Here is an 18,164-nt window from a genome sequence, read left to right on the forward strand (position 1 = left end):
CGGGGGACCCCGGCGCGCAGGAGGCAGCTCGGCGGGCTGCAGACGCGCCCCGCCGCTCCCTGACCGGCCGGCGGTGCCGGGGCCGGTCTCGCCCCTCTTCCGCGCTCCTCGCCGCCCCCTCCCCGGCCCGCGTCCCCTCCCCCGTCCTCTCCTCCCCGCCCGCCGCCCGCCTCTCGGGGGGGAGGGGCGTGGGGGCAGGGAGCCGATTTGCATGCGGCCGCCGCGGCCGCTGCCTGCGCCGGAGCCCGCCGCCGCCGGAGCCCGCGCCCGCGCCCGCGCCCGGCCCGCGCGGCCCCATGCCTCTGGCGCGGCCCTCGGGGGGGCGAAGGTGAAGACCGGCTCCTAGGATGAGTGAAGGGGCGGCCGCTGCCTCGCCACCTGGTGCCGCTTCGGCAGCCGCCGCCTCGGCCGAGGAGGGCACCGCGGCGGCTGCGGCGGCGGGCGGGGGCCCGGACGGCGGCGGAGAAGGGGCGGCCGAGCCCCCCCGGGAGTTACGCTGTAGCGACTGCATCGTGTGGAACCGGCAGCAGACGTGGTTGTGCGTGGTGCCTCTGTTCATCGGCTTCATCGGCCTTGGGCTCAGCCTCATGCTGCTTAAATGGATCGTGGTGGGCTCCGTCAAGGAGTACGTGCCCACGGACCTGGTGGACTCCAAGGGAATGGGCCAGGACCCCTTCTTCCTCTCCAAGCCCAGCTCCTTCCCCAAGGCTATGGAAACCACCACTACGACCACTTCCACCATGTCCCCCGCCACCCCCTCTGCCGGCGGCGCCGCCTCCTCCAGGACGCCTAACCGGATTACCACCCGCTTGACCACCATCACGCGGGCGCCCACTCGCTTCCCTGGGCACCGGGTGCCCATGTGGGCAAGCCCGCGCTCGACCACGGCACGGAACACTGCGGTCCCCCCGACGGTCCTGTCCACCACGGTCCCTTTCTTCAGTAGCAGCACGCCAGGCTCCAGACCCCCAATGCCAGGAGCCCCTAGTACGCAGGCGATGCCTTCCTGGCCCACTGCGGCGTATGCTACCTCCTCCTACCTCCACGATTCCACTCCCTCCTGGACCCTGTCACCCTTTCAGGATGCCGCGGCCGCCTCTTCTTCCTCACCCTCTTCCACCTCCTCCACTACCACCACCCCAGAAACTAGCACCAGCCCCAAATTTCGTAAGTAGACTCCTTGTCTCAGCAGTGATTTACTGCCGAGTTTCTTTCTGCTTTCTGGCTCTCTTTTCTCCTGGTTGCCACTTCCCCAGTTACCCGGTTTGGGGCAGAGTGTGAGGCTATGGTTAAAAATGGCCTCAAGGGGGCCAAAGGTGTGGGTCTCCGCTGTGTCTGTGTGTGGAGTAGGGGCATCCTGCAAGTGGAGGAGATCTCTAGAGCCAGGGCTCCTACTTCAGTGGGTCCCAAATAAGAACAGACTTCTGACTCCTTTAAAAGGGTTAAGCGAATGCAAAAGCTCCTCACTGCAGACTTGAGAGTGAGTCCAGGTTGTATTCTCCATAGTGGCCTGGGCAGGGATGAGACTATTCCCTTCCCTGTGCACCCAATCCTTCCTGCCCTCCTGTGGGAAGCTTTCTAAGCACAGCCAAAACTGGTTATGATAGCCCACAAAAGGAAGTTATGACCAGTGTGGGGGTGAAGATCTGATGCAGGTATTTGGTAGTGGTGTCCATGGGATGTAGCTGTGGACTCTTCCAGTATCTCTGCCGGGCAGCGACTAGGAAGGGTTAATTTAGAAGCCATTGGGAGAGGTAGGGAAATGAGGCCCTCCCAGATGGACCCCTCCCCTCAGCCTGTCCCTGGCCATTTCCAGGTGTGGAAATTGTGTCCAAGGCCAGTGGAGTGAGTTAACAGTGAGGAAATGCAAGGGGGACTCTGCAGAGCTGCGGCCCCCAGGGTCCTGGAGAAGGAGGAAGATTTTTTTTTCCTTCCCCCTTTTAGTTGTGCCAAGCCTTTGCTTTTGTTCCCTTCCCAGATGGGTGAGGGGTGTAAACCTGATCTCTTTCTCTCACCCTGCAGATGATGAGCAGACTAGGACCCGGCTTAGTACAACGGCCAAGCTCTTTGTAACATGTTCCCCTTTGGGTATCGCATTTCAGCCTGGCACAGTCGGTGCCAGTAGCGGCCAGTGTAACCCCTAAACATGGTCGCTTTCTCTTTGAAGCCCCATGCTTTCTATTTTTATGAGCGTTGCGGGTAACTAATTGACCTCCACCCCACCCTCTCCGCTTAGTGAACAGAAATCCCAGGAATCTTCTGTTTGTGCCTGAGCATCCGGATTAGAAAACACTTGTGCAACCTGTGAAGGTTATACAGGACAAGCCCCCAGTATGTCAGTTCAAGTTCCAAGACAAGCCACTCTGAAAGAAAAAGGAAAATAAAAAGAAAGAAAGAAAAGAAAAGAAACAGTCTGGATATGTTGCCCTTAGTATTCATGTTTTGAGCCGTAACATCTGGGAGAAAGAAAAAGTGTTCCTCCCTGCTCAGTGCTGGTAGGAATGTGATGGTTGCTTTCAGTTATTATTATTATTTAGTTTCCTGACCTCTGATTTTTACCTAGGGTGTTATTTAACATTTGTGACTTTTTTTTTTTTTTTTAAATGTCGTGCACTTGTAAGAAAAGGCCAGGGGACAGACGCTTGTGTTTTTACACTGCTTCAGAAAATTGCATCCATCACCCGGATGGTCCGTGGGAAACAGGAAAGCAAAGAGAAGGAAGGTTTCTGCCACAGAGCCGGCCCCTTGCAGTTTCCCCCTGTTTTGCTTGAAGTGGTGATTTCTGAGATCACATTTTCCAGAGGAGGGAGGGTGCTCCTGCTCCTTTCAGCAAATCTAGCTTGAGTGTTGTGGCCGGATAAAGGGTTAGTGCTGCTTCTGAGCACATTTATTGCACTGAAATAGGTTCCTATCTATGTTGGAGACCTTAGAATTTTCATCTATTTTGCAGCAGTTGATATAAATAATGGATTGTGGCCCTACTTCTCACCCCCGGGGCTGTGGGGAGCACAGTAGGGGCATTTCCCTGTCCTCTCTGTATCGATTTCCTACCTTTCTTTCTGAGATGGTCTTTAAAGAAGAACCCAAGGTAGTTATTTCTGCCTCTCCATGATCTTGTTCTACACTCAGGAGAAGGGAGTGGATGGCAGCCTGTTTAATAAGTCATGGCTATTGACAGGACTCTGTGCCTTAAGGAAAGAGGTGGGACCTCTGTACAGGGTCTCAGTGTTTGCATAGACAGGCCAGCTGCATTTGTTTCTTTTGTACCTAGGGTCCAGATCTTTCTCTGTCTGACATCTTTAAACGAGGGTTGAGTAAAGAGATGAAAATGCAAGTGTGCAGATCTAGCAGTGAATGGCCTGATTTAGCTGCACCGAGAGGGGGCAATTTAATGAAAGGAATATGTAGTTTCCATAAAAATTTGAGTTATATGGGTAGGCTATAGAGTCATTCAAAGGACAGCTTATTTATTTATTTTTTTCATGTAAGATTTTTTTGACTGATTAGCAAGATGGGAGATATTTCATTTGTGGGATTATCAACACTGCTATAGTAGACCGAAACATGGCCCAAGTAGCTGTCATTCAAATTGTTAACTTGTTTGGGTTATGGCATTCAAGTTCTCAGATGATAAATATATTCGTGCATATCACCCATCACTGTATTTTAGTACGTTTGCTTCTTCCTTTGCTTCCCCACCCCCACTGTTCAGAATGCTCATTCTGGCTTCTTTTGTGGTACCCGAAGGCAGTTAAAGATGATGCTAACCCAAATATTCTTCAATGTCCATGCCTTGGCTTTCTGAGAACAACATTTCATAGCTTAGAGGATGAATACATTTGTCCTCCGCTTTGGCAATGTGGTGGCTGCTGTCTGTAAAATCTTCATAGCTCTTTGAGTAGAAGCTTGTTTATTGAGAAAGATATTGACTGTTCACTGGCCAAGGGTTAACTGGAATTTTGCAAAGAAAAGGATATTTTATTATTCACATTATTTGCTATGTGAAGGGCTCATTTTTTTGATGATGGATTGAGGCAAAAAGTAAGACAAATAGTAAGCAAACAAAGAGAGTTTGGCATTTGACTTCTAGCTTCCTGACTCCAACCCTTGAGTCATGGGGTGTACCAAACTTCCCTGCATCTCTGGAACTTCTTGCCTTTTCAGTGCCCCAGAGCTATCCTTTTCTTTAGACTTATTTGAGAACAAATATCTTAAACATGCTGCTACTGTAAGATTAATTCAATATGATTCTCCTGAAGGAATTTTTGTCGCCATGGTATAGATTAATAAGTGTTTTAGAGTCCAAAGGGACCATGCACTACAGGTAGAGAACAGAGATTTTGTAAAATGTACAAACACTTCCCCTTTGATGCAAGTTGGAATTGTTTCTTCCGATTTCAAACTTGACTCTATTACTGCCAATGCAAACAGGGGTTGTTCGGGACTCTTGGAATTCTTTTACCTAGATGGAAGCGCTGCTAACAGGTGGGAAAAAAGAAAGCCCAGGCCACTAATGAAGTTCAAACCAAGTTAATGGTTTGTTCTTCCAGTCATCTTTGAATGGATCTAAGATCACAAATATTGAATAGTACACTCGGAGAAGGAATTTGAAGAGAAAATGTCCTTTTGGTGTTTAAACATGGCATGGTGTTGGTTTCTGTTTGCCATCTAATTTAGTAAAGTTCTACCAAATCACATCAATTGTGAATTTTAAAGGAGCCATTGCTCGCATCAGTTGCTTATTGCAATCAGAGTGCTCCGTGGCTTCATGAGCAGCCTCAGTTATAACTGTTTTAAAAAGTTAAGCCTGTGTCTTATACACACCAGTCAAGACCTTCAGAAGACTCTTAGTAGAAAAGGTAGTGACCTCATAAATGCACGGTGGCAAAAATGGGAGAACTCAGAGCTCAGGATCAATGAAGTAAAATTGAATTTATTTTTCATATGAGCTTGTGTTGCTTTCTGAATATGTTTTTGTTTTCTTTGTCATTACTGCAGGAGTATGGGGTTTTACTGCATCAGCCTATTATACTGTGAATTTTGAGGCACACACTTGAATTTTGAGGGTCATTTTGTGATCCTAACCAAAAAGAAAACATCAGCAATAACAATGTGGGGATAGGCATAGCTTTTCCAGACTGCTTTGTGGGCTCTTTTGAATTTAGTCTTACTTCATTGAGAACAGGTATTTTTCATCATCCCTTTTGCAACTTAGAGAACTGTAGTAGGGGTTGGAGGTTATCTTGCTAGTGGAAAATGTCTTGAAGGCTTGATTTATGAGGATAGCCACTTATATTTTTGTGCTGTTTCTCAAATAGATGTCTAAAAGTACATACTGTTTACTTGCAAACTTGTGAGGAAGGAAATAGACTAAAATCAAAATCACCAGCAAGCAAGCTGGCTTGTGGCACTTTCTGCTACTGAAGGACTTGGGCTCTGTAAGATGACTGTGAACCACATCAGAAGTCCTGGTACAGATTTGAAATCGGCGCTGTCTCCAGAGAGCCAATGTGTGTACGAGACGAAGTTGCCTCTCCCTCTGGATTTTCCAAGCCTCCTTCTGGTTAGACCACAATGGCTTTCAACTCATTCGATCATAGAAACTCTTTCCTCAAATCCTCACATTGAGAGCCAAAACATGTCTCAATAGTCTATCAGAGATGTTGAAATGAAAGACCAAAATTAGCCCTGAAATAGAGAAAAGCAGAGGGTGAGACATAAGTGTAACTCTTTTAAATGCATTTGGGATCACTTCTGGAGGGAACTGAAATTCACATCCGTCTCATTGTATCTTCAGAGGTCCGTGCTGGGAAAGAACAGTAAGGTGTTGCCTTGAAAAAAAAAAATGGTATTGGCAAAGTCTGAGCCCCTAGACACTCTACCCATCTTTACCTGGGAGCATTCCTTGTAGGCCTGTGCACCCAAGGAAAAGCAAAGGGGAAAGGACCAAATCGGCTGTGGGCTCCTCTAAGGCTGATAGCGGGCCTGCATAGGTTTCCCTGCTCACCTGTCAGGGAAAAGGGTTTATCCTTCCAGAGTATTCACTCCTGCCTATAGCTCTCTTCATTACTGTACTGAAGAATGACTATGGTGGAATCTTTCTTACAGGCTCTTAACTGTATGTTTGCTGCTCATACCTTTATTTCTTTATTTTGGTATAAATACTACTATCAATACAGGAAATTGTCTTAAATATATACATTTAACTCCATGTAATTTCAAGTTCTTTTTTTCTTTTTTTTAGGTGTGTGTTGTGTGTGTGTACTGGTATTTTCTTCTTTATTTTTATTTGACATTTCATAGATTTGTATAATAGTTTAAACAAATTTTCCTTCAGTAAAAGGTATATTGGACTTCCTTAGTTTATTTAGGAAGTTAAAACTTATCTTTCCCCTTATATAAATGAACTACTAACTGCTATGATACTTTAGAAATTTACCTAAAATACTGATGGACTATTACTAACAATTTACTTTTCTACATGATATTGGCTTATAAAACATTAGTTTTGATTGCATTTATTTGATTCAACACTGCAATTGTACAATTGAATATGTTATATACTTTCATGTATTTTCATAGCTTATGTGATACATTTTATCTTTTATATTCATTTATTAAACATTTGCTCTGAAGCCCTAAGTGTTCTTTGTTGTTTTTTTTTTTATTTTAGAAAGTTTATAGAAATCATTGCTTAAAAAGGAGATACCAGGTGTCATGACACATTCCTTTATTTCCAACACTCAGTAGGCAGAGATCTGTGCATTTGGATCTGTGTAGGTTAGAGGCCACTTTGGTCCACATAGAAAGCTCCATACCAGCCAGGACTACAGAATAACACCCTGTCTCAAAAAAGAAATAAAAGGAATAAAAGAAAGGAAGGAAGGATACAATTAAGCAATATAGATTCATTCTTCCCATATCTTGATTTGGGGCCATAGTTGATTCTTGACTATGTATCCACTTATTTAAGAATAGCATGTGTTTCCAAGATATCTCTTACTAATTACTGGTTTCTTTTTAAGGCATTAGGGAAGAAGCTGGATGGGGCGATACATAATTACGCTCCTATCTCTTGAGGTCAAGACAGGAGCTTGAGTTAAAAGCCAGCCTGAACTTTACTGCAAGATCTAGTCTTAAAAAATAAATATAAAACAAGACACAACAAGGCACATTAGTGAAGGAATTTACAGGCAAATGATTTTCACAGACACTGTAATATGTTCCCTGGGAATCATTTAAAGCTTCATTCCTTGCCCATCTAATTTCAGGTAATCTCTTTCCTTAAAAGAAATAACCTCACCTTTTGGAGTTTCTTCAAAACATTCAACTACGATTTAATCGAAACTACAATTACCTTGCATTTCCACAATTATGTATCATTGACTTCCATACATAATATTTAGCTAAATTGCATAATTGTCATAACACTGGCACAGGGAAGTTTGTTACCCCAACCATGTTAGTAAAATAATAATTCACCCGGCAGCTGTGGAGTTGTGTGGAGCGCCATGAGGCTGACCTTTCCACTGCATCTGGGTGTACGTGCCTCTCAGAAGGACGGAAGGTGGTCAGAGGCAGCTAGGTAGAGAGAGTAATACGGGAAAATTGACTTTGGTAGAAGGTGACATTCATTGAAACCACAACAGAGACGCTTATCATCAACAACAATGACGACAATGACACCCACAAACTCCCTATCTTTGTTTCTTTCTTATACTGAAAGACTGCACAACTGAGAATACTGATTCGTATTTCCATAACTTAAAGTTCCCCCCATGACATCCTGAGAGTGATAGTCACAGCCTCACTCTGCACCACTCCTGGAAGACACTCTGCTGCTTCTCTTTGAGGGTAGACTTGGGATTGTCGCGCAGGAGCACACTAGTAGCTATGCTGAGTTGAAATGCTGGAGCTTGTTTGCTGTCCTTCATCTCTTCACTCTCTGTTGTCATACCACAGCTTGCCCAGGAAGAGGCTGTACAGGAATCTTTCTCACTCAATTGTTCAGAAACAAGAGTTTGCCATTTCTCTCTCCCTCCCTCTCCCTCCCTCTTCCTCCCTCCCTCCCTCCCTCCCTCCCTCCCTCCCTCTCTCTCTCTCTCTGTTTAAATATTCATTTTACATACAAACCACAGTTCCCCCTCCTTCCCCTCCTCCTGCTCCCCTACCTTTTTCCTCCCCAGTCCACCCCTCTTTCACTCCTCAGAAAGGTTATGGCCTCCCATGGGGAGCCAGAAAATCCTGGCAGAGTAAGTTGAGGCAACACTAAGTCCCTCCCTGCTATATCAAGGCTGAGCAAGGCATTCCACCATAGAAAATGGGCTCCAAAAAGCCAGCTGATGCACCAGGGATAGATCCTGATCCCACACCCAGAGGCCCCTTAAACAGACCAAGCTACATAACTGTAGCCCACATGCAGGGGACACCTAGTTTGGTCCCATGCAGGCTCCTTGGCTGTTGGTCTTGAGTTGGTGAGCTCCCCTGAGCCTGGGTGGGAGACAGACATTTCTAATCCATTGTTTGTTAGATTCAGTTCTTAATCATTTGGACATAAGTTTAACACAGAGACGAACTGAATTTTGGGAGAAAATGTAGACACACTGCAAGTCTGAAGCACACAATGATCTGGTGCTCAAAAGACACAGTGCTCCAGGGACCCATTTTGTGCCATTCTTGCAGAGCCCTATTGCCACCAGGTCCTTAAAGTTTGGGAAGGATTTAAGTGAAAATAGGGAATATATGCATCATCTGTTCTCATCTTAGCAGTTGCAATAAACAAAGTTCTGGAGGGCAAACAGGTTTATTTCTCCACGGAAGACCTTTTTTAGATATGTGTCTGTACTGGAGAACCTTAATATTCTTTTTTGAAAATCTCTGTTATGAAGTCTGTTGGAAACTTCTTCCTCACTTGCTTTTGTTATAAGTGTTAATACTTTGAGGAAGACTAGTTACTGTTCATAAGCACAGGTTGCTGTTCCCGAGCATGAAAAGGGCCAGCTAGAGGTAGTTCTGCAAAACCAAATTGTGAATTAAGTTTAATTACAGAATTTTAACAGTGTCTATGAGTAAGATTTGTTCTCGTGGCAATTTCTGGCAGTTACACACACATCCTAGATGCAACAAAGGCCAAAAAGAACAGTTTGTTTGTTTATTTGTCTATTTTAAAAGACTCCATACAATAACTTTTGCATTAATATGTCATAGGATTGTGATAGTAGCAATGTCTTACTATAATCCTTTAATAAAAATTGTTAAGCGTACTAGTCTGTCTCACTTTCCCAAGACTACACACAGCCTAAAATATGATCATCCATGTGAATTACCATAGGTTAATAGTTCTCTCCAAGAGAAAACCTGACATCATTTTGAGGTCAGGTTTACTTTAGTTTCATATGACGTTTTACTTTGAGCTGTGGGAGGATTGTTCATTCACGGGAGCCAAGTCTTGGAAGAAATTTGAGACTTAGGTAACAATGGAAATGAGGATGGCCATGTGGAGTCTTCCTGTGAGCCAAGACAATTTGTGTTACGTTGGCATTCTTTATCTGGCTTTTTACTTTTTTTTTTTTTTAAAGATAAGCTCAAATATGCTTAGTAAATTTATGTGGGTAATGAACTGGCCTGAAAGTGGTCCTGTGATATGATTGGAACATGTTTAAGTTGAAAAGTCTTGGTGGTGACTGACAATATAGAAGGAGTACTTGATAGATAAATAACGGAGTACCAGGAAATACCAGAGTCCCAAAATATGAAGTGACTACCATCAACCATCCAGAAGATCTACGTGGAATATTAATGAGACATGGTATTTATCAAAAGACATCGCAAAACAGACCCACACGTTACTTCATTATTTCTTATTTGTGTATCCAGTCTTTTTTATTTATACATGAAAAGAATATTCCATTGGATAAATTGAAAGAGAATTGAGACTATTAATGCAAAAATTATGAAAAACTACAGAATGTTTGGAGGTATAGCTTAGTGGTAGACTATTCATAGAATACTTGACTCTATAAATGCCCCCTACTTCTAACACACACACATACACATATAGAAAAATGGAAACTGATTAATTAGTAAGTTTGTGATATAATCTTTGAATAACTGTTCTGAAAACCAGAGGCATAACATTAGGAAACTTTACTACCAAAACCCAAGATGCCATGAGTCAAACAAAGAATGACAGTTCTGTCAGAAAGAAGTAGGGTGGGCAGGCGGATCTCTGTGAGTTCAAGGCCAGCCTGGTCTACAAGAGCTAGTTCCAGTACAGGAACCAAAAAGCTACGGAGAAACCCTGTCTCGAAAATCAAAAAAAAAAAAAAAAGAGAGAGAGAGAGAGAGAGAAGAAGAAAGAAAGAAAGTAGGGTGGGATGCTTTGTGACATGCATGGGACATCTGCGTTCTTAAGAACAGAAACAAAGGAGGAGTCAATTCAGGCAGGGGTACAAAGAAATTGTGGGGGCAAGGAATGGGAGAGAGGAAGGAGGGAAAACTGACTGGGATGTGAAATGAATGAATAAATTTAATAAAAAAAAGAAACAAGGCAGGGAAATTCTTTGCACACATTTATTGCTGAAGAAAAGCTGATGTTGGCATGGTGGTAAACTCTATTAGTTAAAAAACAAGATGATGTGAATAATTATTTATAATAAATGCTGATTTTTAATTGAATCATGCTTAACTGAATTTTTGGTATGATGCTCTGTCTTCATATTTAATTACTGATGAATAATGAATAGTCAGAATCAATATGAGAATTCTCCCTTTCAGAAGTGAGTGATGTTTACCAGTATTATTATATTAGCTTCCAGCAATGTTTATGTTCAATTGTTCTTATAACTGTGGTAAGTAATATATTAAATATTTTACAAACCAATTAATTAATTGTGGTTTATATTAGAACTAAGTAGATTATATTTTGAAAAATGACCATGGAAGAAATTGAACAAGTTAAAAGAATATATTTATATTTGGACAAGAAATTAGTACCGGTATTGCCTCACACTCAAGTGAATCTAAAAAAAAAGAATCACAGTATTTATAGTGTGTATAATTTTTCAAAAGGCAGACTTTTCATGTATATATTTGGTCAAAGAGAAGCTTTAAGTTCTATCAAATATTTGGCATTTTATGCTTCATTTTAAATTATATATTTTTAGATTAAGTAAAGAAATTAGAAAATAAATTTTTATTTACATAAGGTGTTGTTAGGAGGCCATTAGATTTGGTTTTAATGACTTTCGTCTTTTAAGATCTTAAGGATCTTAGGAAATGGAAAAAATTTATTATTATTCTTACCCACAACTACTTATGGTAGAAAATTAAATAAGATGTCAAATTTCGTTAAGCTTTAGAGATTTAAATATATGTTTAATATTTAGTAACCAAATTTTAAAACAAAAACATTTCAGCATTAGTGGCTATTTCTAGATTATTTAATGAGAATCTAGTTATTCTGCTGTACTGTTCTATGTCTTCTACATTTTAGTTAATGGACCTGAGTTATCTCTGCAATCACAAGTGGTTAAGCTGTTGCAGTAAAGAATAAGCCTCACACATTAGTTTGATTTGGGGGGTTATTGGTGCTGCTTCTCTGTAGACGTTTCATTTTTTGTCATTTGCATCTGTGTTTTAACTCATGGTGTCAGCATGAAGGGGTTGAGGAGTTCAGGCTCTGCTAGAAACTGTATTTTCCTTCGCTACCACCTTCTGGGAAGCTCTGTGGTTTAACATAGCCTTGGTCTTTTATGGGCAGGGACAGGTATGGACATTTAGTGAGTCGTTAATGACTTTTGCAGTCTGCAGATGTTCGGCAGTCTTCAGTGTTGTTTTTATGGATGGAAGTAGCCAGTAGAAGCTAAGTCACGTTTGTTATTTGCATGTTTGTTAAAGGTGAGAGGAAAATGACCAGAAGAAATGTTTCTGTTGGATCTTAGAAGGCTCACATCCAACAAATGAGCGAATTTGTGGAAAGACTAATCCAGATGTTTGCTAAGGACCGTGAACAACTTTCAGATTTGACAGACTAGGAAGCTGAACTACAGATAGGCACGCTGCATGGACCAGGAGCCAGAATAAAGTAGCCATTTGTAGGGAGCAAAAGATAAGCTGTGTTCAAAGTTCCACAAAGAACTCCCAGTCATACTGCGGAACAGGAAGAACTGGAATGGCAATGTGGTTCTATTTATATGTTTGACTAGGAAAATCCAAGATATTGATGGCCCTTCGGGAGTAAGGAGCTTAGCCCCATTGCTCACATTTTGCATATTATTTTGGCTGTTGTTTACAGGAGACATTTAATTAGATAAAATAAATTCATATGCATTCCTTTGGCCCATCTAGTTTTTATATACCTCAACACAAATTTTAAATATTTTTTAGCCCCTTTCTGTGACTTTTGCCAATGCAAATTACATCGTGGACTGCTCTTAAGAGTTTTCCCATTTGTAGACCCTAGACCATAACTGCAGTTCTTTACAGTCTACAAGATGCAGAGATCTTTTATTTCAGAGATCTGAGCTGAGAGGCTATTCCATGCAGTCAGTCACACCCCTTTCTGATTTAAGCTTTACTGAATGGATATCTAAGTCAAACTCAGCTTCTTTTATTTCAGGAGTGCTTCTTAAAGAGTATAAGTCATGTATTCCTCATATTCCACACATTTGTGTGCTTTTATAGTGTCTTTATACCAGCTCGGCAATTAAAGGTGCATAATTCGCAAGTGTTCTAATTTGTATCCCATGGCTGTGATGAAATACTTGAACCAACTGCGGTTAGAAAGGGTTTATTTGGCTTACACTTCCGGTTCATGAAACATCATTGAGGGAAATCAGAGCAGGAATTAAACCAGGAACTTGAAGCAGAACTCATGGAGGAATGTGCTTACTCTCTTGGTCTCTGGCTTTTACTCAGCTAGCTTTTTCAGACAGCCAAGGCCAGCTGTTTGGTGATGGTGCACCCCAGTCCACAATGTGCTGGACCCTTCCGCATCAATCATCAACCAAGAAACTCTCTTTTAGACATGATCGTAGGCCAGTCCTAGCAAGGCAGTTCTTCCTAGGTGCTTTTAAGTTGTGCTAAGCTGACAATAGAAACTGACATGGATAAGAAAGCCAATTCAGTATTTAAATCTGTGGTTTTGTTGAGAAAGGGAATGTATGTATGAGAGATTGCATAATCTCTGAAGTATATTTCCAACATGAAAGTATGTCAGACGATTTCAGAAACGAGCCGTTGGTGCTAAGGAGAATTTCTTTTGGACAGAGAAATACAGAAGTGAGGGCAAGGGGGGAAACTGGTAATAAACCAAGACAGAGCTTTGCAGTACCTGCACTGGAGAAACTGGTAGGGGTGATGGATGTAGCTTTCCTCGGTAGGTTCTTTATGATGAACAAAGTGGTTGGCATTACTAACTTTAGTTGTCGGTATGTAAATACCCACATGCAGTTCTCCCATCTATGATATGAACCCTCCAGAAAGCCCTGAGCCAGCCTCATATTGCACAGAACCCATCATCTTCCATCTCTCGGTCTTCCCCACGTGATGAATGCAGCCTGGGAACCTAAACCAGCATTCCTTTTGAATGCTGTGCCACATCAGCATTTTATCCCCAGAGGTGCTGAGTGGGCTCTGGGAAGAGGATCCCAGATGGAATCAGAAAGTGTGTGTGTGTGTGTGTGTGTGTGTGTGTGTGTGTGTGATTTGCGCACGCGTGTGCACATGCACGCGACAACAATTCACACAGGAGGCTTCGCCTCTGTGAAGTTGGAACACAGTCGCAGGTTAATTCAGGTGAAGACAGGCAATCAGGGGCTCCCTCTTGTTATTCTCCTAGTATCTCCTCGTTCAAATTTTTGGATATTGGAAAGCTGTTATTTTGGGTTAAATCTAGGGCTGTGTTGGTGTGACTATGGATAAACTAAGCATCCTTGAAACACAGCAATTCTCCTGCTTCGTGCAGCACTTTGAAGCAGCAGTGGAGTGAAGTCAATACTTAAATATATCCTGCACAGATCAGAGCGTATGTCTTTGAGTAATTTTCAGTAAGTTAGCCTTGGGGTATCTTTAGAATGCCCTGCCCATGGAGACCTGGCATCTGCTGGACATATCAGAGGTACTGTCACTTCCTTGCCTTGCTTCTGGTTGTGGCCTCTTGAGTTCCTCTCCATGATAAGAACCAGCTCTAGGGAAAGGAGAGACTCGTTGTCACTTCTCCAGAGTTTTGAGTGTAAATGCTAAATCAGCAGTAATAGCAAAGGTATCACTTCTATATTTCCCATGGATCAGATAATTTTCACTGACATAAACGCTTTTAATATGCCAGTTGACGCATACTGGTGTTATTTGCTTGGATATTTTCAGTTGTTTTTATTGACACAGGCAAATGGAAGTCTTAGTTGTTTGTGCATGCCTTTTTTATTTATTTTTTTTATTTTTATTTATTTATTTATTTATTTTTTTGCATTTAACCAGAGAATAACTGTTTTGGAAAGGGAGGCAAGGAAGGAGATCTGGGTTTTAGAAGAATCCTCATTGAGTCTGTGTTTCTCTTTCATTCTTCTGTGGTACCACGCCAAAGCTCATCTTTCACTGTGAGCCACTCTGAGCAATCTATGAGAAATAATGAAATGCTATTACTTGCCATGGTCTACAAATGGCTGAGTGTTGTAAAAGTCTGAGCAGTGCCACTATGTCTAAATGACTAGATAACACATAGGTGTTAACCTTGAAGAGAAGAGGTTAATGATCATCAGGCATCAGAAACTGCCTTGCCTAGTCTTTCTAGAAGGAAAGCATGAAGTCTTTCCCCAGTTTTATTGGCTGGAAACAATGGTGGTTTGAACAGGTGGATATGTACCACTGACTGATGGTTTTTCCCAGGTAGTGGATGTTAGCATGCTAATATATATACGTTGATATGTTGTTTGGGCATTGTTTCTGAAATGGTGGCTTAAAGAACACACAGAATCATTTTTTTTAAAATCAGACTTCAGCTGTATAGATATATCACTTTTTATCAAAATTAACTTTTATCATGGTATTTATTTGGTGTCTCATCTTCATTTTCAAGATTGGAACCAATCCAAATGTGTGCAACTGCAACATGCCCCTCTCGCCTCCATGGTCCTCTGCAGTGTGCAATGGCAGAATGTTGTTCACAACAAATGCCGGCTCTCTTCATCTTGCTTGCCATAAAATACATGTGTATCTAAATGCTAGGATATGAACACTTTAATTGCTCACTACAGACTGTCTTTATGCACTGCACTCCCATTGTGAAAATTGAATTAAATTGCTGGTCCATGAGGTCTTTATGCGGAAAGTAGTGTCTCTACACATTCAAACCATGGAAAAGGTGATCTCTGGCTACTGAGACTTCTAAACTCAAAAACGCGGCTGAATTTTAGCACTGAATTTTCTCACATTTCTCCAGAATTATCCCTCTGCCAAATACAATATCCTGTTCCCCCAGCAGAACAGCTTCTGTTCCCCACATATCAGCTGTAAGGTATGAATTGAATTGCTTTAAAATAGATCACATTTCAGACGAGTGCTCTAGTTGTCCTCTCAATTTCTTTTCACTTCAGTGCTGAGAAGTCCACTTTAGTCTTCAATTATTAGTGACATGCAATCAAGTGAACCTCTTGACCTTCACCAAAGAGAGGGGCTTTCATGTTAGGAACATTGGGTGGCTGGTTCCAGATCAACAACGATGGCTACCATTTATTAGAGGAGAGGGATTCAGGAAGAAAGGTGATTCGTTCAAGGCACTGCATGGCTCTTCTTCCGATCATGTGCTTTCTACAAGATTTGGGAAGGGCGGCTGAGGAGCTGTGTGCTTTTAACAGTGTGGCCACTCTTGGGTATCTGAGAATGAACTCAGAGGTCGAAATACGGATGTGGGTCTATGTCTCCACCTCCATTCTCTGAAACCATGAGCTGCTCATTCTGGTCTATGGCTTCATCTCCACTGGGTTCCACTGGGTCCAGTATGGCTGCATCTCCACTGGGCTGTTACCACTTTCTTGAAACCATGAGTCACTCATTCTGGTGAACTAGAGGGAGTCACTTCATCAGATCTAGACTTTCCTCAGAGATTGGTGGGAAGGTAGAGGGTCGTCTCATCGAGCATATCCATTCTTCACAGAGAGCTTCTTAGTTATAACATCTGCATTCTTCTTCTCTCCAGAGAGGTATAAGAGCACCTTGGAAAAGGAGAAAGCAGTGAAGGTCCAATGGGAAGGCTGACTTAGGCTGGGGAAAGTAATCTCAGAGCTTCTACTTGGTTGGTTGTCTGAGACTCAGTAATCGGATTGGTTCCAAGTTCTGGGAATGAAGTTGTTGGACAGCATATTCCCTGGGTCTCTGTGGCAGACATTCCGAAAGCTGAGCTTTTATGTCTGGGACTAAGGTTTGCATGGTACCAATGATTTCTGCTTCTACCTGTTCTCTTTCCCAAGCTTTCCTTCCCTCCGGTTTTCTCTCTGTTGAAGCGTTTTGTTTCTTGTGTATTGCTGATGAGATAGGTGGAAGAAATCATACTACTGTTCCTGTTTTGATAAATTTACTGTTTCCAACCCTAAAAGTATCTCCCCTTGCACATTACTGGTTTTCATGCTTGAATACACAAAGTAAGTGCATGTGTGTGTGTGTGAGAGAGAGAGAGAGAGACAGAGAGAGAGACAGAGAGAGAAACAGAGAGAGAGACAGAGAGAGAGACAGAGAGAGAGAGAGAATTGATTATAAAAACAGGAGTATGAAGAGGAGACCTGAAGGTACTTCTTCCCCAAACAACTAACAACTTGAATTTCTTTGGAATTATAAGTTCATCTAATTCTACATTTAATGCTGTCAGATCCTCCCAATTCAGTAAAATTTCTGATTACTGAATTTTACTGTGTTACAAGTAGAACAGAAGACCCAGAAATAAATTCTTTTTTTTTGAATCACTATTATGAATGTCTTTTGGGGTTTTGTGGGTGTCATGTTGCTCCTTTCAAATGTAGATCCTCAGGCTTGGCGACAAGAGCCTTTATTGAGTGGATCTCCTCATTGGTCCCTAATTCAAATTATTGTCAGAGTTTTAAAATGGCATTGTTACTCTGCCTCCCGTGGTCTAGATGTTGCGTATCATCAGCAACACAACAAAGTTTATCCAAACAGTTTTAAGAGAATCCTAAGGGTGTTCTCCTGCATGAGTCTCCAGTCACAGGGAGCAGAAACTCTGCTAACTACCATTAGGTTGATGGTGTTGTGTGGCTGTTCTATCCTTTGGCCTGATACTTTAGCATCATCCAAGCCTCCATGGGAGTCCAGAGAACTGTAAGCACAGGTGAGCCTAGAAGTATTAAAGCTCCCCAGTGACAAAGGTTTTCACCGTAAGCCCCCCAAAAAAAAGTACTATGGCAGAAGCTCTGTCATCAGGAATGGGCTAACAGGTGTTCTTAACCAAGTCATCTCTATAGTGGTCAGCTCAGGCTGCCAACACAAAAGACTACAAACTGGATGACCTAGACAATGAACGTTCATTTCTCTCTTTCATAGGTTGTGGTGATATTGTGTTTGTGCTCTAATAAATAAAGCTTGCCTGGAAGACCAGAGAAGCAAAAGAGCCAGATACTAGTTCTTATTGCTAGTGAATCCTCAGACCAAATGGGGAATCCTGTTTCTACCAGTCATCAGACTAAATGCCATCTCTGTGCAACCTCAGGCTGAATCCTGAGCTCCTGTCTCTTCCCGCCTTATATTCCTTTCTCTGTCCAGCAGTATCACTCTCCATCTCTACAACCATAGTGCCTGGATTAAAGTTGTGAGCCACCACCACTTGACTCTGTTTCTCTTTTAGATTGATTCAATCTCCTGTAGCCCAGGGTGTCCTTGAACTCACAGAGATCTGTCTGCCTCCCTCTCTCCCAAGTGCTGGGAGTAAAGTTGTGTACCACCACTGCCTGACTTCTGTTGTTGACTTTAGTGTGGCTAGCTCTGCACTCTGATCTTCAGGTAAGCTTTATTTGTTATAGCACAAACAAAATATCACTACAATAGGTTATAAATCCAAGGATTTTGGTAGCCATGGGTTTTTATTTTCTTGCTTTTTTTTTTTCCCGAACTGTCTCATTGGCCCGATATATTCACACATGTTGAAAGTCCTCTTCTTG

General features: G+C 42.4%; 1 protein-coding gene across 7 annotated transcripts in view; it reads left to right on the forward strand.

Annotated features, from left to right (window-relative positions):
* The first annotated feature begins 346 nt into the window (after positions 1–346).
* Nrg3 (neuregulin 3) overlaps positions 347–18,164 on the forward strand; it is a 942,917-nt gene continuing 925,099 nt past the window's right edge. For all 7 annotated transcript variants that reach the window (XM_050140557.1, XM_050140554.1, XM_050140558.1 and 4 more), the window contains exon 1: positions 347–1,167. In XM_050140557.1, the coding sequence (XP_049996514.1) occupies positions 348–1,167 (820 nt within the window). In that variant the 5' untranslated portion in view covers position 347. The remainder of the gene's footprint in view (positions 1,168–18,164) is intronic.

This window comes from Alexandromys fortis, unplaced genomic scaffold, assembly GCF_014885135.2.
Source record: "Alexandromys fortis isolate MF-2015 unplaced genomic scaffold, M_Fortis_MF-2015_v1.1 scaffold_46, whole genome shotgun sequence".
Lineage (NCBI taxonomy): Eukaryota > Metazoa > Chordata > Mammalia > Rodentia > Cricetidae > Alexandromys > Alexandromys fortis.